Source organism: Canis lupus, chromosome 7 (assembly GCF_003254725.2).
Source record: "Canis lupus dingo isolate Sandy chromosome 7, ASM325472v2, whole genome shotgun sequence".
In the NCBI taxonomy this organism is placed as follows: Eukaryota; Metazoa; Chordata; class Mammalia; order Carnivora; family Canidae; genus Canis; species Canis lupus.
The window spans coordinates 6159965-6186327 of record NC_064249.1 but is presented as its reverse complement, the minus strand read 5'-3'; the positions used below and the strand labels follow the sequence as shown (position 1 = coordinate 6186327).

Here is a 26363-nt window from a genome sequence, read left to right as displayed (position 1 = left end):
AACAGCCAGTAAGACACGGTTAAATAAAAATCAGTGAATTGGAAGCTAGGACAGAAGGAAATATCCAGAATAAAACACAGAGAGACAAAAGGATCAAAATATGACAAAAAGAATAATAGACTTATAGGATAGAGGGATGAGGCCTACCACATGTTTAAATGAATTCCCACAATGAAAGGAGAAAGATATTAGAGCAGGAACATTTGAAGTAATGACTCAGAATTTTCCAAAACTGATGAAAGACATCATTGAACCACAGATTCAAGAATCCATACAAACTCAAGCAATACAAATATTAAAAAAATCTTTAGCTTGACACATCATAGTAGTATTGTAAAAAAAAAAAAAATCAAGAGCAATTACCTTTAAAGGCAGCCAGAAAATAGAGATGATAACTCTTAAAGAAACCATACTTAGAAAGATATTTAAAGAACTTATTGTCAGAAGACCTACACTACAAAAATGCTAAAAGATAATTTTTTAGATTGAAGGAAAATAGTGTCATAAAGAACTGATAGAACAGCAATACGGAGGAAACATAACTGAAAGAGTATGTTTAAGTATAAATAAATACTGTTTTTATAAAAACAATAATGTCTTGTGAGATATATGTAAAAGTACAAAAATTAACACAGTGAAGGAGAAACAGGACATGATCATCTTGATAGATACACAGTGATAAATTAGAGTATAAATTCACAATTAATCTTTTCTCAAGTTAGGAATAAAAGTGTATTTCCTTAATCTGATAAAGAATATCTCCCCCAAACCTTCAGTAAACACTATGCTTTATAATGACTATTAAAAACTTAATATCATCTCTTCCATTCAACATTGTATTGGAGGTTCTAGCCAATGCAGTAAAGCAAGAGAAATTAATAATAATAAAAAAAAATACGAGAAAGGAAAGGATTAAAACAAAGGATAATTATTCACCAGTGAATGATTATTGATGCAGCTTATCCAAAAGAATATACAGATACACTATTGCATTTATAAGTAAATTTAGCAAGATTGCTGGGTCCAAGTTCAAGTGATTGCATGTTTAAGAAACAATTAGGAAATGTTACATTTTCCAATGTCTATGATGTAAATCGGCAAATATTATTGAAAGAAATTGAAGAAGATTTAAATAATGGAGAAATATATCATGTCCGTAAATTTAAAACTCAAATATGTGAATATGTTAATGGTCCACAAATTGATTTACTGAGTCAAGAAAGTCAATACAAATTCCAGTAGGATTCTTTTTGTGGAAACTGACAAGCTGATTCTAAATTTTATCTCAAAATGCAAAGGGCCAAGAATTACCAAGTAAATTTTGGAAGAACTGCATGGTTAGGAGATATGCCACCAGATATCAACTCTTAATATAATGCTATAGTAATGAAAATAGTGTGATAAATAAACCAGAGGAACAGAACCTCTCTGAAATGTCACCTGATTTATGGTATTATACTATTGCATTGTGATATACAAAAAATGGTTTTTTAAGTAAATGATATTAGACGAATCACTTATCCATTAGGAAAAAAAACAAACAAAATAAGCAAACAAATTTCTTGACCACACTCCACACCATACAAAAGTAAACCTGAGATACATCACAGACTTAACTTGGAAGATAAAATTATGGGCAAAGATTTCTTACGTAGAACACAAAGTAGTGACCAGAAAGGGTAGACTTAGTAAGTCTTATTAAAAGACACTATTAAAATGTATATTTTCTATCATCAAAAAACATCATTAAGGAAGCAAGAAGATGAGTTTAGCCTGGAAGAAAATATTTGTGTTACATTTATTGGAAAATCTGAGAATGTATAAAGAATTTCTACAAAACAATAAAAGAGATAAACCAGCACCCAGGAGCCCAGAAATTATAAAATATTATGACCAAGTTGAGTTATTCCAAAAAGGTAAAATTGGAATTCAAAATCAGTTTGCCTTTGAAAAAGTAATTAAAACAATTCATTACAGGGACACCTGGGTGGCTCAGCGGTTGAGCGTATGCCTTCAGCTCAGGTTGTGATCCTGGGTCCGGGGATCAAGTCCTGCCTTGGGCTCCCTGACAGGAACCTGCTTCTCCCTCTGCCTATGTCTCTGCTGCTCTCTCTGTGTCTCTCATGAATGAATGAATGAATGAATGAATGAATGAATAAAATCTTAAAAAAACCCAATTCATTATATTAAGAGAGCTATGAAGAAACAATATGATTATTTCAATATATGTAGCCAAAGTACCTGAAGAACTTCAACATGATTTAATGATAAAAAATTCTTAGCAATGAGGAATATTAGGAAATTTCCTTTATCTGAAAATGGGTATCTACAAAAAGCCTATAGCAAACAATAGAAATATTTCAATCTTTCCCTTTGAGATGGAGAACAAGACAAGGATACCTTCTATCCCCATCAATGTTAAATATTTTAGTGGTGGTCCTAGGTAATATATGAAGGAAATAGAAATAGAGAAAGAGATGGAGGAGGAAGGAAGGAAGGAAGGAAGGAGGCAGGAAGGAAGGAAGGAAGGGAGGCAGGCAGGAAAGAAGGTAGGGAGGGAAGGAAGAAAGAGTTGATTGGTTGCTTCTTTCTAAGTGCACTGGAGAATTTAAGAGAAAGAAAATACTTTAAATTCCTGCTCAAGGTCTGGCTCTGAAAGCTTCTATTATCTGCCCTAAAGAAACACATGCACTCTGTAGCCACAGAGCCAAGATTTCTGAAGAACAAATCCAACATCTAATCCTGTGGCTGGATTCCAAGGTAAATTGAATTCACAGCTTAACAGGGTCTCTTATGTTAAAGTTTGAGCATTGATTGGGAGAAAGAGGACTCTAAAAATTGAGATGGAAAAAAAAATTGAGATGGAGCTAAGTGGGCAGAGTCTAAGGAAGCTGAATACCTTGAACCTGGAAATTCTGCTGAGCTTTCTTTGCTAGAAGCAGCAGCCTCTCCTCCCCTGTCTGAGGAGGTAAGCCTCCCCTTGTGCAAAGAAACTCTGATCATCTCTCCTGAGGTAGCTGCCCTGATAGGGTTGCCAAAAAGAATACAGGATATCCAGTGAAATTTGAATTTCAAATTTAAATTAAAAAAAAACAATGAAAAATTTCTAAGTATATCCCAAGCATTTCAAGGTACATATTTAGAATGCAAAAATATCTGTGGCTTACCTGAAATTCAACTTTAACTGGATATCTTGTATTTTTATTTACTAAATCTTGCAACCCAAATTTCAGGGACTTCTGATCTTCCTCAGGACCTACCCTTGCTACTACACATTAATTCTGGTCCTTTAACCTGTTCTAAATCCTGGTAGACTTGGAAGTGGAGTTAGGAGGTGTTGTGGGAGGGAGTACAAATTATGACCTGCAAGAAGGCACACACACACACAAAAAGAATTAAGATTGTGAATTCAATGTTGTTAGAGCATGACTTAGATTAAATGAAGCTGAAATACAAGAACTTTCTTAGTGTACCCTTGAAGAAGAAATCCTATGGCTTTGGGATTTAGGAATGCCATAATGGACTTATGTGAGCCCCCTGTTTGTCCACTTCCTATGTGCAGATGTGGGGGGCGGGTGTTGCAAGAGAGACTTTTTATCCTTTCACCCAGGGCTTTGAGAAATACATTTCATGCAGAATTTTCAATATCCTTGAAAAACTCTGTGATGGTTATTCTCTGTAGGCCGGGAATGACATTGGGAACTTTGTTATTGAGCTTGGTTTCCTAAATTCAATGGAGACAGAAGACCTCAGGATGGCAGAAGCCAAGTGGCAGCACTTAATATCTGGAGACAACTGAAACAGAAATCGGAATAATTTGCCTGCAGAGATCTTTGTCCCTGGCTAATTGTTGTGGAGCTTCTAAAACTGAAATAGATGAAGAGTGGAGTAAAGTATTATTTGTTGGGTAAAAGCAAAAGAGATCTAGGTCTGACATGAATCACTCAAAACAAAACAAAACAAAAAAAAGTTATGGTTTTTTTGTCAACCAGCTCCCAGACTTGAGAGCCCATTGATAGACCTAGAGCAGCTCAGATAAATAGGAGACAGGATGTTCTTGAGAAAGCATGCTGCTACACAGCCAAAACGTGTACCAGAAGTTTCCTCCCACCTCCACTAAGGAGCTTTGAAGCCATTCACCAAAGTTTAGATATAGGAAAAGTTACAGAATTAGAATAGAAATAGAAAATGAAATAGAAATGAAAATCTAGGAGTAGATATAGGTGTATTATTTTTAAATAAAGAGATCTACCAAGATTACTGTTTTGTCATCTGATTTTTTCACATAAAAGTTATATAATTAACATCTTTGTATGTCATTAATTGCTTCTCCGTGACATCAATTTTTATTTTAGCTGAATAACATTCCAGCGTATGGATGTATTTCTTCTCCTTCTCTTCCTCCTCCTCCTCCTCCTCCTCCTCCTCCTCCTTCTTCTTCAGTAGGCTCTGCACCCGGTGTGGAGCCCAACATGGGGTTGCAACTCACTGCCTTGAGATCAAGAGCTGAGCTGAGATCAAGAGTCAGATGCTTAACTGACTAAGCCACCCAGGTGCTCCTGGATGTATTTCTTCTAATTATGTATGGCTATATTTTATGTTTTATGTTTCTTAAGGAATTCTCTAAAATCATTTCTAACACGACTTTCTTTCTATCCAAATCATAGCTTGAAACATTTAGGTTACTTTAACCTTTTTTCTCTTATAAAGAATGAGGCAATGAAAAGTTTATAGTGGACTTCTAGTAAAAATTTGTGTTTATTTTCCAAGTATAAATTCTAAGAAACGGGTCAAAATATATGCCCATTTTGAGGCTTATAATACATGGTGCCTTTCAAGAGGTTTTGTGGAACTCTAAGTATGTGAAAGTGTTGATTCATTCACAGCTTCACCAACCTTGGAGAGGTTAAAAAAAAAAAAACTTTACTAATTTGCCAAGTAGAATGATTGTTATACTGGGGGTGGCAAATCAACATAATTCTGAATTAACTGAAGTAAAAATAAAATTTGAAGGCTTTTATGAATTTGAGTTCCTAGATTCAGGGATCCCTGGGTGGCTCAGCAGTTTAGTGCCTGCCTTTGGCTCAGGGCGGTGTGAACCTGTGGTCCCAGGATCGAGTCCCACGTCAGGCTCCCTGCATAGAGCCTGCTTCTCTCTCTCCTGTGCCTCTGCCTCTCTCTCTCTCTCTTTCTGTGTGTGTATCTCATGAATAAATAAATAAAATCTTTTAAAAAAATAAGTTCCTAGATTCAGAAAAGGCACAAGATAAGGAAAAACTTAAGGAAGCAGTTACCAGAAACCCCATAGCTATTGAGGGATAGAATGCACAAAAGCAATTCAATTAAGATTTTTATAACTTTAGGGGGAAACTTAGAATCTCTTGGTGAAGGTAAATAGGAAAGAATATTTCAACTTACTTACTCTCACAAATAGGTGGATCATCATCCCAGACGACAGTATTATCTGAGATGATGCATGAAATAGAGGAATGACCAATAAGTTGGTATCTAGAGGGAAAGAAGAATGAATGTTATTTTCCCACTTAAATTGCAACTTGCAAGAGATTGCAATCTTGGAGAATTCAGAAGAACAATTTCCATTTGTCATAGTACTATCACTTTTCCAAATTTAATGTCTTTATTTGGACTTAAATTTTTCTTCATGGCTTTTAAACTAACTGGGCTCTCTCTTTCTATATTACTTTGAGCCATGTCTTTGTATCAACCTAAATTATTTAAGATTCATCAAGCTAGAACCAAAGCAAATCCAAGTAGAATAAACTCTGATTTCACATTTAAAATGTTAAAGGTAGAAATTCTGACTTAGTATGCCACAAACTGTTCAAGGTGTACCATAAAACTTGGAAAATTTAAGTTTCCCCCATTGATGATGTCTTGAAAAACTATAGTAGAATATTAAAACCAGGATACTGACATAGTATGATCCACCAATTTTATTCATATTTCCTGTTTGGTTTGTACTAATTTGTGACTAATTTGTGTAAGTATGCATGTGTGCGTTTGGATATTTACATCTATTCAATTTTTTATACAGACTATTTTTAAGAGGAGTTTTAGGTTCACAGTAATATTGACCAGGAGATACAGAGATTTATGATATACTCCCTTTCCCTACACATGCATACTTTCCCATGTTATCAACAGCCCCCACCAGAGTGGTACAATTGGTTGCAACTGATGAACCTGCACTGACACATCGTTATCATCTTTAGTACACAGTTTATATTAGGGCTCACTCTTGGCGTTGTACATTCTGTGGTTTTGGACAAATATATAATGACATGTATCTACCATTACAGAATCACACAGAGTAGTTTTACTGCCCTAAAAATCTTCCATATTCACCTCTCCCTCCTCCCAACCTCTCGAAACTACTGATCTTTTTATTCCATATTCTCTTTTCCAGAATGCTACTTACCTGGAATCATAGACTATTTAGATTTTTCAGACTGGATTCTTTCACTTAGTGATCCAGTTCCTCTACATCTAAGCCAGCATTTGGTGTTTTCACTAGTTTGTATTTTAGCCATTCAGATATGTATGTAGTATTGTATTGTTCCATTGTTGTTGTATTTTGCATTTTCCTAATGACTAATGAAGCTGAATATCTTTTCATGTACTTTCCATCTACATATTCTCTTCAGTGAAATGTCTGTTCATGTCCATACTGGGTTCAGTACTGTGCCTTTAAATTTATGTCCTGAAACCTCAGAATCTGACTTTATTTGGAAATAAGGTCTTGGCATATATAATGGAGTTAAGATGATGTCATACTGGATTAGCATGGGCCCTAATTCAATGACTGGTGTCCTTAGAAGAAGGAAACTTGGACAAAGAGAAAGAGGGAAGACAATATTAGCAAAGCCATGTGAGAACAGAGGCAGAGATAGGAGTGATGTGTTTATAGCTAAGTGATACCAAGGGCTGCTGGTAATAGACCACATATTTGGTCACAAATGAGGTCTCAACAGGTAACAAAAGATTGAGTTCCTGCACATTTTCAGAATATAGTGTTTTGAAACTTGAACTCAATCACAAGGGAAAATTTGGAAGGAACTCAAATACTTGGAGGTTAAAGAGCATCCTACTAAAGAATGAATGGGTCACCCAGGAAACTAAAGAATGATTCAAAAGATTCAAATGAAAATGAAAACATAACTATTCAAAAGGTTTGAGATGCAACAAAGGTTGGTCCTAAAAGGGAAGTACATAGCATTACAAGCCTTTTTCAAAATAGAAAAGTCTCAAATACACAAGCGAACCTTACACCTAAATGAGTTAGAGAAAGAACAGCAAATAGAGCCTAAACCAGGTAGGAAAAAAGAAATAATAAAGATTAGAGCAGCACTCAATGAAATAGAAACCAAAAGAATAGTAAAACAGATCAATGAACTAGAAGTTGTTTCTTTGAAAGAATTAATAAGGTTGATAAACCCCTAGCCAGACTTATCAAAAAGAAAAAGAAAGAACCCAAATTAATAAAATCATGAATGAAAGAGGAGAGATGACCAACACCAAGGAAATACAATTTTAAGAACATATTATGAGCCACTATATGCCAACAAATTAGGCAATCTAGAAGGAAGGGATGGATTCCTCGAAACCTACAAATTACCAAAACTGAAACAGGAAGTAGAAAACCTGAACAGACCAATAACCAGTGAGGAAATTGAAGCAGTCATCAAAAACCTCCCAACAAACAAAAGTCCTGGGCCAGATGACTTCCTAGGGAAATTCTACCAAACATTTAAAGAAGACATAATACCTACTCTACTAAAGCTGTTTCAGAAGATAGAAATGGAAGGAATACTTCCAAACTCATTCTATGAGGCCAGCATTACCTTGATCCCAAAACCAGGCAAAGACCTCACCGAAAAGGAGAATTACAGACTAATATCCCTGATGAATATGGATGCAAAAATTCTCACCAAGACACTAGCCAATAGGGTCCAACAGTACATTAAAAGGATTATTCACCGTCATGGTGAATTGGTGGGATTTATTCCTGGGCTGCAGGGGTGGTTCAACATCTGCAAATCAATCAATATAACATATCGCATTAATAAAAGGAAGGATAAGAACTTTATGATCCTCTTAATACATGCAGAAAAAGCATTCAGCAAAGTACAACATCCTTTCTTGATTAAATCTCACAGTGGGGATGCCTGGGTGGCTTAGCGGTTGAGCATCCACCTTCGGCTCAGGGCATGATCCCTGGCCCAGGGATCGAGTCCCACATCAAGCTCCCTGCATGAAGCCTGCTTCTCCCTCTGCCTATGTCTCTGTCTTTTTTTCTTTGCCAATTTGAATGCCTTTTATATCTTTCCATTGTCTAGTTGCTGAGGCTAGGACTTCTAGAACTATATTGAACAACAGTGGTGATAGTGGACAACCCTGTCATGAATAAATAAATAAATACTTAAAAAAAAACTCCTCATAGTGTAGGGACAGAGGGAACATACGTCAGTATCATAAAAGCCATCTATGAAAAGCCCACAATGGATATCATTCTCAATGGGAAAAAACAGAGCTTGTCTCCTAAGGTCAGGAATATGACAGGGTTGTCCACTATCACCACTGTTGTTCAATATAGTTCTAGAAGTCCTAGCCTCAGCAACTAGACAATGGAAAGATATAAAAGGCATTCAAATTGGCAAAGAAAAAAAGAAAAAAAAACAAATTGGCAAAGAAGTCAAACTCTCACTCTTCCCAGATGACATGATACTCTAGGTGGAAAACACAAAAGACTCTGCCACAAAATTGCAGGAATTCAGCAACCTGGCAGGATAAAAAAAATCAGTGCACAGGAATCACTTGCATTTCTGTATACTAACAATGATACAGAAGAAAGGGAAAATGAGTCAATCCCATTTACAATTGCACCCAAAACCATAAGATATCAAGGAATAAACCTAACCAAAGAGGTAAAGGGTCTGTACTCTAAAAACTACAGAACACTTATGGAAGAAATTGAGAGAGACACAAAGAGATGGAAAAATATTTCATGCTCATGGATTGGAAGAATAAATATTGTTAAAATATCTATGCTGCCCAGAGTAATTTACACATTCAATACAATCTCTATCAAAATACCATTGACATTTTTCACAGAGTTGGAACAAATAGTCCTAAAGTTTGTGTGGAACCAGAAAAGACCCAGAATAGCCAGACAAATATTGAAAAAGAAAACCAAAATGGGTGGCATCTCAATGCTAGACTTCCAAGCTCTATTACAAAGCTGTGATCATCAAGACAGTACAGCACTGGCACCAAAACAGACACATAGATCAATGGAACAGATTACAGAACCCAGAAATGGACCCTCAACTTTATGGTCAACTCATCTTTGACAAAGCAGTAAAGAATATCCAATGGACAAAAGACAGTCTCTTCAACAAATCATGTTGGGAAAATTGGACATCCATATGCAGAAGAATGAAACGGGATCATTTCCTTACACTATACACAAAAATAGATCCAAAATAGATGAAAGACTTAAATGTGAGACAGGAATTCATCAATATCCTAGAAGAGAACATAAGCAGCAACCTCTACAAGCTTGGCCACAGCAACTGCTTGCTATATATGTCTCAAAGGCAAGGGAAACAAGACCAAAATGAACTATTGGGACTTCATCAAGATAAAAAGCTTCTGCACAACAAAGGAAGCAGTCAACAAAACTAAAAGGCAACCTACAGAACGGGAGAAGATATTTGCAAATGATGTATCGGATAAAGGGCTAGTATCCAAGATCTGTATAGAACTTATCAAACTCAACACTCAAAAAACAAATAATACAGTCATGAAATTGGAAGAAGCCATGAACAGACAGTTCTCCAACAAGACACACAAATGCCAACAGACAGATGAAAAAATGTTCCACATCACTTGTCATCAGGGAAATACAAATCACAACCACAATGAGATACCACCCTGTACTAGTCAGAATGGCTAAAACTAACAAGTCAGGAAACAACGTGCTGGCAAGGATGTGGAGAAAGGGGAGGAGCCCTCTTACACTGTTGGTAGGAATGCTAGCTGGCAAAGCCACTTGAAAACAGTAGGGAGATTTCTCAAGAAGTTACAAAATAGAACTACCCTACAATCCAGTAATTGCACTACTAGGTATTTACCCCAAAGATACAAATGTGGTGATTTGAAGGGGCACCTGTACCCCAATGTTCATAGCAACAACGTCCTCAATAACCCAACTGTGGAAAGAGCTGAGATGTTCATCGACAGATGAATGGATAAAAAAGATGTAGTATACATAGACAATGGAATATTACTCAGCCATCAGACATGGATGGAACTGGAGGTTATTATGCTGAGTGAAATAATTTAATCAGAGGAAGACAATTATCATATGGTTTCTTCCTTCCAATTTTGATGCCTTTTGTTTCTTTTTCATGATTAATTGTCCTGGCTTAAACCTCCAGCACAGTGTTGGTTAAAAGTGGTGAGACATTTTCGATACTTTAATTTATATAAATGTGTGTGTGTGTGAGGTGTATGTGTGTGAGTGTGTTGTGTATGTATCATAAAAATACAATTTTAGCTGAGGATCATAGTAAAATAAGTGTGAAAACTACTGTCCTAGAGAAATCTCTGTGCATGTGCATTTGGAGACATGTATATTGGGAATGCTTATGATGATAGCTGAAACCAAACAAAGTAAAACAAACTAGAAACAACCCAAATATAACAACCAAGAAAAATAAATTGTGGTATATCCATACAAGGAAATACTATCAAGCAAAAATGAACCACAACCACATGGATAAGTGTCAGAAACAAACTATCAATAGAAAAGCAAGTTGCAGAGAATACATATAATATGGCGTTTGTATAAAGTTCAAAATATGCAAAGCTAAATATAAACTGTTTAGGAGGATTATGTGTGGGGGAAAATTGAAAACACATGCAAGGGAATGAACGACCTAAAATTTAGGATGGTGATTTCCAGAGAGATTCTGAACGTGAAAGAACAGGAAAGGCACATAGGAAGCTTTTTTTTTTTTTTTAATGGAAGTTCGATTTGCCAACATATGGTATAACACCTAGTGCTCATCCCATCATGTCCCTCCTACATAGGAAGCTTCTAAGGTCCTAGCGATGTTTCTTAAAGTAGATAGCATATACACTGAAGTTCATTTTATTGTTATTACTGTTTTTAATTATCACTTATATTTATTTTAAGTGAGCAATAAATAGTAAAAACAAAGCAAAAGTTAATATAAAAGATAAAGCAGTCTCCCTATTTCTTTCCTGAACTGGTTGTCTCCCTTAAGGATAAGCCAAAAAAAATATGCTCACAGCAAAATTTCTGCACTGTGTGCATTTCGGAGAGGGGCTATAACAATCAAGTTTTGCCTGTCCATCACATGAGCTCCATTTTCCCGAACAAATCATTCCTTCCCACTTCTGACTCCACCATCGACAGCTCTTATGGCTTCAGGGTAAGAATATATGCATGGATCAAATAATGTTTGTTCCATTTGCTTCTTTAAAGAGCTGGTCCTTCCCATTTAATACATGCTTCAACTGGTTTTTAGGTGCATTACTTTGGTGTGCAATAGGCATCTTTCCTCCCCATCCCTGGAGTTCCTCTCATGGATATAAAAGTTTTTCCTATTTTTTCAAGTATTTGTTTAGTCATTTCCAGTGTAAATACCTAGATCCAAGCCATCACCTCCACCTAGAAATCTTTTTGCTATATTTTTGATGGACAAGTAGACTTTCTAAGACTTTTTTAAAATATTGGTGCTACAGTTCTGGAACTATCATCCCAAATAATGCTGCTGCCAACTCACCCTACATTACAAGCATAATGAACAGTTGATCCAAACCGGGCGTCTCCGTCTACCGTCAATTTGCCATTCAGGAGTTCTGGAGGAGTTCCACATGATTTACCTATTGGGAAAGAAGCAGAATTTGGGGATTGGGTATTGAACACTCTGGACTTCTTTTAGTAACTACATAAGGTCCCAACTTGACTGAAAAGCATCTGTAGTTCCATAGATTTCTCCACCTTAAAGAAACTTACAAGACTGCCTCAGGACCAGCCACCTGCTAAGAACCACTTTCAAAAAGACCTCCCCTCCAAATCTATCTTGTCCCTGTACTGTGCCTCCCAGAAAAATGTAAACTTCCCTTATTACCGAAGTGTTTACTCTGTAATTCAACCAATGAAAATCAGAGCTCTCGAAGTCTGGGATTCTCTCCCCACCTACACTTTTCTCTACTTTTTTGAGTCATTCATTACTTAGTTGCAGTGGTGACAAAGGGAAACCCCTGCTGAAGGGAGATTTTTCCCTCAATCATGCCTTGTGATGGTCATTTCTTATGAAATGAACTTGTAATGAAGGTGCCAGGAAGTCAAAGCAGTAGGAAGATGTGACAGAATAGCTCTCACATGTGCTATATTTTAAGCAAACTTATCAAGTCATATGTGTCTGAGTTCCAAAATCTGAATAGATGTTTGATTGACACAGAGGAATTCTCAGTGCAGAGGTACTTACGTTTACACATATTTTCAATGCTTGACCAGACCGAGTTCTGTAGGCACTTCATGGAGAACACTCTCTTTTGGTAACCAGGGCGGCACTCATACTTAATAGATGTCCCAATGGGAAACTCAGACTCATTGAACAGTCTTAAAGGCTTGGCAAATGGAAGCTGTTCTGGGGCTTTGCATTGACCTGGAGACCAAGACCACAGTGACATCTAGATTAAGGAAGAAATTTCTACTCTACTTTCTCTTTTTCTCCAATATGCTTCATAGTCGTGATCAAAGAAAAAGAACACCTAATGATGGTAAAATGATTGTTTCTCTTAGTAGTGATCTTAGAAATGAACTCTTAATTTTTTTGAAGATTTATTTCTTTATTCTGAGGAGAGAGGAGAGAGCATGCATGAGTGAGAAGAGGGGCAGAGGGGGACAGAGAGGGAGAGAAAAAAATCTCAAGCAGACTCCCTGCTGAGTGCAGAGTGACGTGGGGCTCAATCTCATGACCCTGAGATCGTGACCTGAGTTGAAATCAAGTTGGAGGCTTAACTGACGAGGCCACCCACGTGCCCAGAAATGAGCTTTTTAAATCAGCATCTACCCATTTAAAAAGCCCTTGCTGTTTTGAAGGCAATTAAGATACAGATACAGTTTTTGACTGAAGGGAAATTTTAGTCCATCGGGAAGTCCTGTGGCTCAGGCTTCATCGACCCATCCTCCCTCCCTTTATTACACAAGAGAACCCATGATTGTTCCTGTGTGTCATACAACACGTGTGTGCATTTCACCATCCAGTTTCACTCTTGGAGTTTCATCCAGACCTCACGAGACTATTCTCTGGCCTTCAGTATGGGCACCACTGTTAAGGATCTGTTACCAAGTCAATTATTTCGGCATAGGGAAATTTCAGCACATGCTCTGTAGACAAAGCTCAACAACTAAAGCTGTACTTCATGAAAACATACATATAAAAATGTATATTTTAAATTAAATATTAGACTGCAACTTCCTTTTCAGGCCCAGTAGGCTTAAGTTAAGGGAATAAAAATAGCATTTTTCTTTTACTTTTTTTTTTTTAAGATTTTATTTATTTATTCATGAGAGACACACAGAGAGAGAGGCAGAGACACAGACAGAGGGAGAAGTAGGCTCCATGCAGGGAGCCCGACGTGGGACTCGATCCTGGGTCTCTAGGATCATGCCCTGGGCTGAAGGCGGCGCTAAACCCATTGGGCCACCGGGGCTGCCCTTTCTTTTTTCTTTTTTTTTTTTTTAAATAGCATTTTTCTGTTGGAAAAAAATGTCATTTTACTTAGTTTTGGAAATCTCTTCTATTTTTTAAAAATCACCTGTTCCTTTCCATTCTCACTACTTATTAATTCAAATAATGGAGGGTAAATTGAGACCAGTCAACCATTTGGCCAATTTTAATAGTCTTCAAAGAATTAACTTTTGATTTTGTTGATCTATACTTACTTTCATCTTTACTGCAGTTTTCTTGAGTTTCTTTGCTGTTCTTTTTAAAAAGTAAATTTCTTGAGGTGATTAGATTTTAAAACATGTTCAGCTTTTCATACTTTCTGAAATAAGCATTCAATTACTTTTATTCTAGCATTTATTTAGCTGCATTCTACAAATTTTGATATTTCATTTTTTTCAGTATGAAATATTTGATGATGGTCATTGTGATTTATTCACTGACCCATGGGATCCCTGGGTGGCGCAGTGGTTTGGCGCCTGCCTTTGGCCCAGGGCATGATCCTGGAGACCCGGGATCGAATCCCACATCGGGCTCCCGGTGCATGGAGCCTGCTTCTCCCTCTGCCTGTGTCTCTGCCTCTCTCTCTCTGTGACTATCATAAATAAATAAAAATTAAAAAAAAATTTATTCACTGACCCATGGTTTATTTAGAAATGTTTTGCATAGTTTACAAACATTTGAGGAAATTTTTTCGCTGTATATTTATGATTAATTTATTAGCTGCATGTGTATTATTGTGAAATTGATTGAGGCTTGTTTTATGGTTCAACATATGGTCAGTTGAACCATATGTATCACTTGTATTTGTAAAAATATCTGTCTACAGTGGATACAGTGTTCTGGGTATGTCAGTGAGGTCCAATCTGCTAATCAGATTTGTTCAAATCTTCTAGATACTTACTGATTTGAGAGGGTCTGCTTACTCTACTAGGAGTTGTGTTAAATATTCTTATTGTACCTGTCTTATTTCTTCTTCTAATTCTTTCCATTTTAACCTTAAAATTTTTAAATTATATTTTGGGTAGATTGACCTTTTATCATTAGAAAATACCTCTCTTTATCTCTAGTAATGAAAGTTGCCTCAAATTCTACTTTGTCTACTTTATTTGTAGGGACAAATAAAAATAAGATTACAGACTTAGTTCTCAATACATCAGTAACTATTTTAAATATACATACACAGTGATAATTTAAAGACAAAGATTGTTATGCCACATTTGCCAAATCATCTTCGTTTTGGTTTGTTTTTGCATGGCAGGTTTTTCATCCTTTTATATTCATCCATTCTGTCTCTGAACATGTATATTGTTTCTTTTGTATGGACCACATATTTTTTATTTTTAATTCATTATAACAGAATGAATTAAAAATAATTCCTAAACTTATTCAGTTCATAGTGCAATCTAGGGTCTCAGTAAGTTTTCCACATCATTACTAGCCAAAAAAGAAATACCTTACAGTTCCATTTATTAAATAATTAAGTCCTAACAACTTAATAAGTCTTCTGTCCATAATTCCCCTGTGCAAGCATGAGCAGGAGAAGGGGCAGAGGCTGAGGGAGGAACAGACTCCCCACTAAGTGCAGAACCCAAGGGGGGTCGATCCCAGGACCCTGAGATCAGGACTGGAGCCGAAATCAAGAGTGGCACTCAACCAACTGAGCCACTCAGGCACCCTTATTGTTATTTCTTTTTATTAGATTATTTGTTTTTTTTTAATTTATTTTTTATTGGTGTTCAATTTACTAAATACAGAATAACCCCCAGTGCCCGTCACCCATTCACTCCCACCCCCCGCCCTCCTCCCCTTCTACCACCCCTAGTTCGTTTCCCAGAGTTAGCAGTCTTTACGTTCTGTCTCCCTTTCTGATATTTCCCACACATTTCTTCTCCCTTCCCTTATATTCCCTTTCACTATTATTTATATTCCCCAAATGAATGAGAACATATAATGTTTGTCCTTCTCCGACTGACTTACTTCACTCAGCATAATACCCTCCAGTTCCATCCACGTTGAAGCAAATGGTGGGTATTTATCATTTCTAATAGCTGAGTAATATTCCATTGTATACATAAACCACATCTTCTTTATCCATTCATCTTTCGTTGGACACCGAGGCTCCTTCCACAGTTTGGCTATCGTGGCCATTGCTGCTATAAACATCGGGGTGTAGGTGTCCCGGCATTTCATTGCATTTGTATCTTTGGGGTAAATCCCTAACAGTGCAATTGCTGGGTCGTAGGGCAGGTCTATTTTTAACTCTTTGAGGAACCTCCACACAGTTTTCCAGAGTGGCTGCACCAGTTCACATTCCCACCAACAGTGTAAGAGGGTTCCCTTTTCTCCGCATCCTCTCCAACATTTGTTGTTTCCTGCCTTGTTAATTTTCCCCCTTCTCACTGGTGTGAGGTGGTATCTCATTGTGGTTTTGATTTGCATTTCCCTGATGGCAAGTGATGCAGAGCATTTTCTCATATGCATATTGGCCATGTCTATGTCTTCCTCTGTGAGATTTCTCTTCATGTCTTTTGCCCATTTCATGATTGGATTGTTTGTTTCTTTGGTGTTGAGTTTAATAAGTTCTTTATAGATCTTGGAAACTAGCCCTTTATCTGATACGTCATTTGCAAATATCTTCTCCCATTCTGTAGGTTGTCTTTGGAGTTTTGTTGACTGTATCCTTTGCTGTGCAAAAGCTTCTTATCTTGATGAAGTCCCAATAGTTCATTTTTGCTTTTGTTTCTTTTGCCTTCGTGGATGTGTCTTGCAAGAAGTTACTGTGGCCGAGTTCAAAAAGGGTGTTGCCTGTGTTCTTCTCTAGGATTTTGATGGAATCTTGTCTCACATTTAGATCTTTCATCCATTTTGAGTTTATCTTTGTGTATGGTGCAAGAGAGTGGTCTAGTTTCATTCTTCTGCATGTGGATGTCCAATTTTTCCGGCACCATTTACTGAAGAGACTGTCTTTCTTCCAATGGATAGTCTTTCCTCCTTTATCGAATATTAGTTGACCATAAAGTTCAGGGTCCACTTCTGGGTTCTCTATTCTGTTCCACTGATCTATGTGTCTGTTTTTGTGCCAGTACCACACTGTCTTGATGACCACAGCTTTGTAGTACAACCTGAAATCTGGCATTGTGATGCCCCCAGACATGGTTTTCTTTTTTAAAATTCCCCTGGCTATTCGGGGTCTTTTCTGGTTCCACACAAATCTTAAAATAATTTGTTCTAACTCTCTAAAGAAAGTCCATGGTATTTTGATAGGGATTGCATTAAACGTGTATATTGCCCTGGGTAACATTGACATTTTCACAATATTAATTCTGCCAATCCATGAGCATGGAATATTTTTCCATCTCTTTGTGTCTTCCTCAATTTCTTTCAGAAGTGTTCTATAGTTTTGAGGGTATAGATCCTTTACATCATTGGTTAGGTTTATTCCTAGGTATCTTATGCTTTTGGGTGCAATTGTAAATGGGATTGACTCCTTAATTTCTCTTTCTTCAGTCTCATTGTTAGTGTATAGAAATGCCACTGATTTCTGGGCATTGATTTTGTATCCTGCCACGCTACCGAATTGCTGTATGAGTTCTAGCAATCTTGGGGTGGAGACTTTTGGGTTTTCTATGTAGAGTATCATGTCATCGGCGAAGAGGGAGAGTTTGACTTCTTCTTGGCCAATTTGAATGCCCTTAATGTCTTTTTGTTGTCTGATTGCTGAGGCTAGGACTTCCAGTACTACGTTGAATAGCAGTGGTGAGAGTGGACATCCCTGTCTTGTTCCTGATCTTAGGGGAAAGGCTCCCAGTGCTTCCCCATTGAGAATGATATTTGCTGTGGGCTTTTCACAGATGGCTTTTAAGATGTTGAGGAATGTTCCCTCTATCCCTACACTCTGAAGAGTTTTGATCAGAAATGGATGCTGTATTTTGTCAAATGCTTTCTCTGCATCTAATGAGAGGATCATATGGTTCTTGGTTTTTCTCTTGCTGATATGATGAATCACATTGATTGTTTTACGGGTGTTGAACCAGCCTTGTGTCCCAGGGATAAATCCTACTTGGTCATGGTGAATAATTTTCTTAATGTACTGTTGGATCCTATTGGCCAGTATCTTGTTGAGAATTTTTGCATCCATGTTCATCAGGGATATTGGTCTGTAATTCTCCTTTTTGGTGGAGTCTTTGTCTGGTTTTGGAATTAAGGTGATGCTGGCCTCATAGAACAAATTTGGAAGTACTCCATCTCTTTCTATGTTTCCAAACAGCTTTAGGAGAATAGGTATGGTTTCTTCTTTAACCGTTTGATAAAATTCCCCTGGGAAGCCATCTGGCCCTGGACTCTTGTGTCTTGGGAGGTTTTTGATGACTGCTTCAATTTCCTCCCTGGTTATTGGCCTGTTAAGGTTTTCTATTTCTTCCTGTTCCAGTTTTGGTAGTTTGTGGCTTTCCAGGAATGCATCCATTTCTTCTAGATTGCCTAATTTATTGGCGTATAGCTGTTCATAATATGTTTTTTAAATCGTTTGTATTTCCTTGGTGTTGGTAGTGATCTCTCCTTTCTCATTCATGATTTTATTAATTTGAGTCTTCTCTCTCTTCTTTTTAATAAGGCTGGCTAATGGTTTATCTATCTTATTAATTCTTTCAAAGAACCAACTCCTGGTTCTGTTGATCTGTTCCACAGTTCTTCTGGTCTCGATTTCGTTGAGTTCTGCTCAAATCTTTATTAACTCCCTTCTTCTCCTGGGTGTAGGATCTATTTGCTGTTTTTTCTCTAGCTCCTTTATGTGTAAGATTAGCTTTTGTATTTGAGTTCTTTCCAGTTTTTGAATGGATGCTTGTATTGCGATGTATTTCCCCCTTAGGACTGCTTTTGCTGCATCCCAAAGATTTTGAACGGTTGTATCTTCATTCTCATTAGTTTCCATGAATCTTTTTAATTTTTCCTTAATTTCCTGGTTGACCCTTTCATCTTTCAGCAGGATGGTCCTTAACCTCCACGTGTTTGAGGTCCTTCCAAACTTCTTGTTGTGATTTAGTTCTAATTTCAAGGCATTATGGTCTGAGAATATGCAGGGGACGATCCCAATCTTTTGGTATCGGTTCAGACCTGATTTGTGACCCAATATGTGGTCTATTCTGGAGAAAGTTCCATGTGCACTTGAGAAGAATGTGTATTCAGTTGAGTTTGGATGTAAAGTTCTGTAGATATCTGTGAAATCCATCTGGTCCAGTGTATCATTTAAAGCTCTCGTTTCTTTGGAGATGTTTTGCTTAGAAGACCTATCGAGTATAGAAAGAGCTAGATTGAAGTCACCAAGTATAAGTGTATTATTATCTAAGTATTTCTTCACTTTGGTTAATAATTGATTTATATATTTGGCAGCTCCCACATTCGGGGCATATATATTGAGGATTGTTAAGTCCTCTTGTTGAATAGATCCTTTAAGTATGATATAGTGTCCCTCTTCATCTCTCACTACAGTCTTCGGGGTAAATTTTAGTTTATCTGATATAAGGATGGCTACCCCTGCTTTCTTTTGAGGACCATTCGAATGGTAAATGGTTCTCCAACCTTTTATTTTCAGGCTGTAGGTGTCCTTCTGTCTAAAATGAGTCTCTTGTAGACAGCAAATAGATGGGTCCTGCTTTTTTATCCAGTCTGAAACCCTTCACCTTTTGATGGGGTCATTAAGCCCGTTCACATTCAGAGTTACTATTGAGAGATATGAGTTTAGTGTCATCATGATATCTATTCAGTCCTTGTTTTTGTGGAATGTTCCACTGAACTTCTTCTTAAAGGGGAATTTTAAGAGTCCCCCTTAAAATTTCTTGCAGAGCTGGTTTGGAGGTCACATATTCTTTTAGTTGCTGCCTGTCTTGGAAGCTCTTTATCTCTCCTTCCATTTTGAATGAGAGCCTTGCTGGATAAAGTATTCTTGGTTGCATGTTCTTCTCATTTAGGACCCTGAATATATCCTGCCAGCCCTTTCTGGCCTGCCAGGTCTCTGTGGAGAGGTCTGCTGTTACCCTAATACTCCTCCCCATAAAAGTCAGGGATTTCTTGTCTCTTGCTGCTTTAAGGATCTTCTCTTTATCTTTGGAATTTGCAAGCTTCACTATTAAATGTCGAGGCGTTGAACGGTTTTTATTGATTTTAGGGGGGGATCTCTCTATTTCCTGGATCTGAATGCCTGTTTCCCTTCCCAGATTAGGAAAGTTTTCAGCTAGAATTTGTTCAAATACACATTCTGGCCCTCTGGCCCTTTCGGCGCCCTCGGGAACACCAATTAAACGTAGGTTTTTCTTCCTCAGGCTGTCGTTTATTTCCCTTAATCTATCTTCATGGTCTTTTAATTGTTTGTCTCTTTTTTCCTCAGTTTCCCTCTTTGCTATCAACTTGTCTTCTATGTCACTCACTCGTTCTTCCACCTCGTTAACCCTCGTCGTTAGACTTCTAGTTTGGATTGCATCTCATTCAATTGATTTTTAATTTCTGCCTGATTAGCTCTAAATTCTGCAGTCATGAAGTCTCTTGAGTCCTTTATGCTTTTTTCTAGAGCCACCAGTAGCTGTATAATAGTGCTTCTGAATTGGCTTTCTGACATTGAATTGTAATCCAGATTTTGTAACTCTGTGGGAGAGAGGACTGTTTCTGATTCTTTCTTTTGAGGTGAGGTTTTCCTTCTAGTCATTTTGCTCAGTGCAGAGTGGCCAAAAGCAAGTTGTTTTGGGAAAAGGAGAAAAAGAGAGGAGACAAAGAAGGAAAGAAAAGAGAAAGAGAAAAAAAAGGAAGAAAAAAAACGAAAAAAAAAAAGAAGAAAAAGAAAGAAAGGAGAAAAAAAGGGGGGTGGGGGAAGGAAACAAATCAAAAAGCAAAACAAAACAAAACAAACAAACAAAAGAACCACGGGGGAGTATCTTCTGATTCTGTGTACTTTAAGTCCCTTGGCTTCTCCTGGAAGTTGTCAGTCTAGCTGGTGTTCTGGGGGAGGGGCCTGTTGTGCTGATTTTCAGGTGTTAGCAGTTGGGGGAGCTGCTCTGCCCCTGCCTGGTGCAGGGCTCAGTGGGGGTTGTTTACCCCGTGAGGCCCCAGGAGCAACAGCCCTAGTGGCGGGGCAGCTCTGCAGCCCTGGATTCAGCTCCGGCAGGAACTCCGTCTGCAGGGCCTGGAGGCTCCGGGCGGGGCCGCTGATCTGCTCAGCTCGGGGCAGGAGCGTCCTTGGGGTCCTGGGCCCTCCCGGCCTCTGCCTGTCCCGGGGAGGGGGAGGGGGAGGAGGCCGGATCCTGGGCTGTGTCCCGGCGCCCTGTGCTCCGGAGCCTGCGCTGTTGGATTCGCGCTCCCGGGCCGCGCAGCCCCCTCCGCGGAGCCGCCGCCCGAGCCCCGCCACCTCCCCAGCTACTCCTGGAACCGCGCAGCCCCCTCCGCACGGAGCCTCTTCCTCTGCCCGAGCCCCTCCGAGCTGCTCCCGCCCCGCAGCCCCCTCCGCGGAGCCGCCCCCGAGCCCCTCCAGCTGCTCCGGGTCCCGCCGTGCGCGCTGCAGCCCTTAGGGAGCTCGGCGCACTCTCCCGGGGCGCAGGTGCCTGTAAGTGTCCCCGGGAGCCCGAGGGCATCCCCGCCCTCCTGGGTCCTGCTCCACCTCCCTGCGAGCCCCTTTCCTCCCGGGAAGGTCGGTGCAGCTCCTGCTCCTCCGGGACGGGGCTCTCCTGTCCTGGGGACACTCGCCCCGGCCTCAGCCCGGCTCCTTGCGGGGACCCTCCCCCTTGGAGGCCTTTGTTTCTTTTCTTTTTTCCCGTCTTCCTACCTTGATAGAAGCGCAAACTCTTCTCACTGGAGCATTCCAGCTGGTCTCTCTTTGATTCTCAGGCCGAATTCATAGATTTTCAGGATAATTTGAATGTTTTCTAGGTAATTTGGTGGAGACGGGTGATTTGGGGACCCTACTCTCCCGCCATCTTGCCCCTCCTTATTAGATTATTTGTTACAAATTCTTTTACAGCTCCTTTAAAGATAATGTGCATCCTTACCATATTAACATGCAATGAACAATTATTTCTCCAGCGATACAAGAACCATAGAAAATGCTAACTCCATTTACTTCCTTCCTATCTTTTGTTCTATCATGGTTTTATTGATTAAATTCTATATATATTTTAAGTTCCCTAGTCATATTCAATGTTCACACCACTGGCTGTTTTCTGAGATACAGCCATTTGGTACTATGCTGGACCCTAATGGCAATGGATTCCCTCAGCAAGTTTAGCTAAGATTTTGACAATCTGTAGAAATGTGTGATTGCCTACATAATGAGCTCCCAAAGACATCGGTGCCCTAATCCCTGGAGCCGGTGAATGTTTCCTAATATGGCACTAAGGCTTTGCAGGTGTGATTAAATTAAGAATCTTGAGGGGGAGATTATCCTGGATTATCTGGGTGGGTCATAAATGTAATTACAAAGGTCCTTAAGAGAGGGAGGTAAAGGCTCAAAGACAGAAGAAAGATATTTAAAGGTGCTCCATTGCTGGCTTTGAAGGTAGAGAAAAGCAGCCATGAGCCAAAGTATGCAGGCAGCCTCTGGAAGAGAAAAGAGCAAGGAAACCTAATCTGCCATGGAGCCTCCAGAAGAAACACAGCCCTACAGATCCTTTTTAGAATTTGACCTCCAGAACTGTAAGAGGATAAATTTCTGTTGTCTTACGCCATTAAGTTTGTGGTAATTTGTTAAAGCAGCAATAAGAAATGAATACAAAAGAGAACAGTGTCTAAGTGTTAGACACTGGATTCCTAGAGACCTGGACTTGAACCCAGGGTCTTCTACTTGCTAACTGGGAGGTAAAAGTAAAACTGCAAATTTGGATAATAGCTGAAATAGAAAGGAACGTATGAGCCTTCACTAGAGAAAGCTTGATCTTGTTTCCTTTTCCTTTTTTATTCCCAATCCCTCATTGTTCCTACAATAAGTATATTAACTTGAATTCCATAAACTCAAGACCTACCACAGTTTATTTAAAAAAACACTTCTGCATAGCTTTGTGATATATCAAATATAATAGTTGAAAAATATTTAAAGTACACAATTTGCTGAACTTGACATATGTGTGCACCATGAAACCATCACCACATGAAACCATTACCACAATCAAAATAACAAACATTTCCATCCTGCCCCCAACAGTTTTCTCATTTTGCTTTATAATCCATCTGTCTCTTTACCCCCTTCTTTAGGTGATCTCTGACTTGTTTCCTCTTAGATTGATTTGACCTTCTAGAATTTCATATAAACCAACTCACTTGGCTTGTACTTTTTTTCTTTTTTGGTCTAGCTTTTACACAGAAGAATTATTTTGAGGTTCATCCATGTTGTTGCATATATAAAAAATTATTTCTTCTTTTCCTTGGTAATATTCAGTTGTACAAATATACCATAATTTAATTTGCCTATTTGGCTGTTGAATGTCATCTGAATTGTTTCCAGTTGTTGGCTATAAAGCCACTATGAAAATCCATGCACAAGTCTCTGCGTGGCCAGATGTTTTCATTTTTTTTGAGCAAATATCAAGGCATAAAATGCTCAATAATATGATACATTTGTGTTTAACTTTTTAAGAAACTGCCAAACTGCTTTCCAAAGCTGTTGTATCTTTTACCAATGAGCAATAATTCCAGTTACTTCACTTTATTGCCAATATTTGGTATATTCAGTTTTTAACATTTTACCTATTCTAGTGGGTGTACACTATCATCTCATGTGGTTTTTGTCTTAGGTGACACAGTCCATTTTGAAATATTCCCGATTCAAACTTTCCATTCATGGCAGATTGATTTATTCTGTGCCAGAAGCACAATTTACTTATTACTCCCATGTCCTTGTTCAAACATAAACTGTCAACCTGGAGTACACTCTGTTCTCCATTCTGCATCTTCTACTCTTTTGTGAAAAGGACTGCAAATGTTTTATTTAAACACCTCTGTCGGGATCCCTGGGTGGCGCAGAGGTTTAGTGCCTGCCTTTGGCCCAGGGCGCAATCCTGGAGACCCGGGATCCAATCCCACGTCGGGCTCCCGGTGCATGGAGCCTGCTTCTCCCTCTGCCTATGTCTCTGCCTCTCTCTCTCTCTCTCTGTGTGTGTGTGTGACTATCATAAATAAATAAAAACTAAAAAAAAAAAAAACACCTCTGTCATCTAAAGAAGAGTCCACTTTAAAAATTTTTATATATTTATATTTAATGTTCAAAATTATTTATATATTAATATCAGTATACTATATATTATATGTGGCATATTATATAATCTAATTTACTATGTAATATTATGTACTGTAATATATAATTTTGTAAATTATATATAACATTAATTTATTACAATATATATCATAGAATATATATTTCACAGATTAATGTATACCATAAATTATTTGTAAACACATAAACTATAACAACTTAATACTATATATCAAATTATATTTGTATTATATAGCTTATATGATGTAATCATATGTGTTAATTATGTACCAATAAATTGTAATACGTCATGTCATGTAAATAAGTATAACATAATGTATACATAGAATATTGTTATATAACAGAAATATAACCATATTATGTTACATATATTATGCATAGTAAAATATTAAATATATTTAAATGCTTGCATTTAATAATTTCATATTTCTAAACATATATAAATAGAAAAATTTTAATTATGATACAGATGAGAGAAACATTTTAAATGCTTTGCTAGGGGGATCCCTGGGTGGTGCAGCGGTTTGGCGCCTGTCTTCGGCCCAGGACGCGATCCTGGAGACCCAGGATCGAGTCCCGCGTCGGGCTCCCGGCATGGAACCTGCTTCTCCCTCTGCCTGTGTCTCTGCCTCTCTCTTTCTCTCTCTCTATCATGAATAAATAAATCTTTAAAAAAAAAAGTTTAAATTTTTGCTAATTTTAAAGTTTGCTAATCATGATGATTTAATATGATCGTTAACATATCTCAAAGGACAAGATAGTCACAATGAGTTTCTCTGTTCACAATAGCGGATGTGTAACAGTATCACTTCAATTAGTCTTGATACTTTCTGAGTTTTTAGTTTTTGCCAACCTTTGGTCACTTGTGATTGGACTGACAATGTTTCTTCCTCTTTTTTTTTAAAAAAGATTTTATTTATTTATTCATCAGATACACACACAGAGAGAGGCAGAGACATAGGCAGAGGGAGAAGCAGGCTCCCTGTGGGAAGCGCAATGTGGGACTCAATCCCAGGATCCCGGGATCACAACCTGAGCCAAAGGCAGACGTTCAACCACTGAGCCACCCAGGCATCCCTGTTTCTTCCTCTTAATGTCTCTGACAAAGAGCCTGAATACGTGTGTGCCTGTGTGTGTGTGAGGGCCTGTGTATATGTGTGTTTGGAAGGTATTGTCAGCTATGCCATTTTCTTGTTTGCTTAAGTTGGCCTTATTACAATTATCTTCATTCTGTTTCCATGCAGAAAAACTGTAAAGTTACTCGTCCAATCATAAAGATCATATTCTATAAAACTTGGAACTATAAACCATAAATCTGCTCATCTGAGTATATGTTAACTGAAGTCTTGGCAAATCACAGAAAGAAACCCTTCCCTCTTTCTACCTTGCGTTTTTATACAGTGAGGCAACAGGGTGAGATCTGACGGAAGGGCCAGGTGAGGGCGCCAGAGACTGCCATTCCACACCATTTTAGTGTGCTTAGTAGGCTAATTTGGAGGAAAAATAACTATCCCTGTGAATCAGCCTGTATGATCATTTCTTGGTGGGCCCCAGGCCCATAGCTACTAAGTAGCAGACGCCAAAAAAAGCAGAACCCTGGCCTCCTAATTGTGGAGATTTCAAAAAGAAAACAACAACAACAACAAACCCACCACCCAACTTCCACATGCAAACACACCTGGAAGACACAGCTCTCTCATGAAGTCCAGAGTGCAGTGCACTGGGTCAGCATTCTATCAGCACTTTCTGTATCAAAGTTCCTTTGGCAAGTAAATTACTGGATAGTTTAGCTGTTTCACATTTTGAAGTTGTTATTATAATCTTTATATGTATATATTTCTATATTTGCCATTAACATACCAGTAAGAAGGAGATCAGATATTTAAAAGGTCCACAAACATTTCTAAGTGTTGATAACAGATTGCTTAATGTACTTGGCCTGCCTTTCTTCTGCAAATAAAACCTAAGGTTTCTTCACTTGACAGATTACGATGTCTAAGGAGATAAAATATTAATAACCACTTTTGTGGAAACTAGATTTTTTTGTTGTTGTTCAGCAGAGCACAAAATGAGCCGTCAAGAAGAGGCCCGACAGAAAGAATGAAGACTGTCATTTCCACCAAGATGTTGCCAGTGAGTCCAAGCAACTAAAAGACCCCTTGAAAGGCCAGGAGTGAGAGGCACTAACTGAAGATGTTTACCTATTTAGAAAGAAGGAAGGAAGGCAGGCAGGAAGGATGGGCTGGAGGGAGGAAGGAAGGGAAGATGCAGCCTCAAAATTTTCAAATAGTTATGAAAGGCTTTACTATGTGCTAAGCACACGACTA

The 26363-nt window shown here is 38.2% G+C and overlaps 1 protein-coding gene across 6 annotated transcripts in view; it reads right to left on the bottom strand.

The window, feature by feature from the left end:
- LOC112648316 (complement receptor type 2-like) overlaps positions 1-26363 on the bottom strand; it is a 152762-nt gene that overhangs the window by 89508 nt on the left and 36891 nt on the right. For all 6 annotated transcript variants that reach the window (XR_004817539.2, XM_049112053.1, XM_049112050.1 and 3 more), the window contains 3 exons: positions 12543-12722; positions 11835-11934; positions 5423-5508 (listed from right to left, as the gene is read on the bottom strand). Coding sequence is in view for 5 of the 6 variants with exons in the window: in XM_049112053.1 (XP_048968010.1) it covers positions 5423-5508; positions 11835-11934; positions 12543-12722 (366 nt within the window). In the remaining variant the exon portion in view is untranslated. The remainder of the gene's footprint in view (positions 1-5422; positions 5509-11834; positions 11935-12542; positions 12723-26363) is intronic.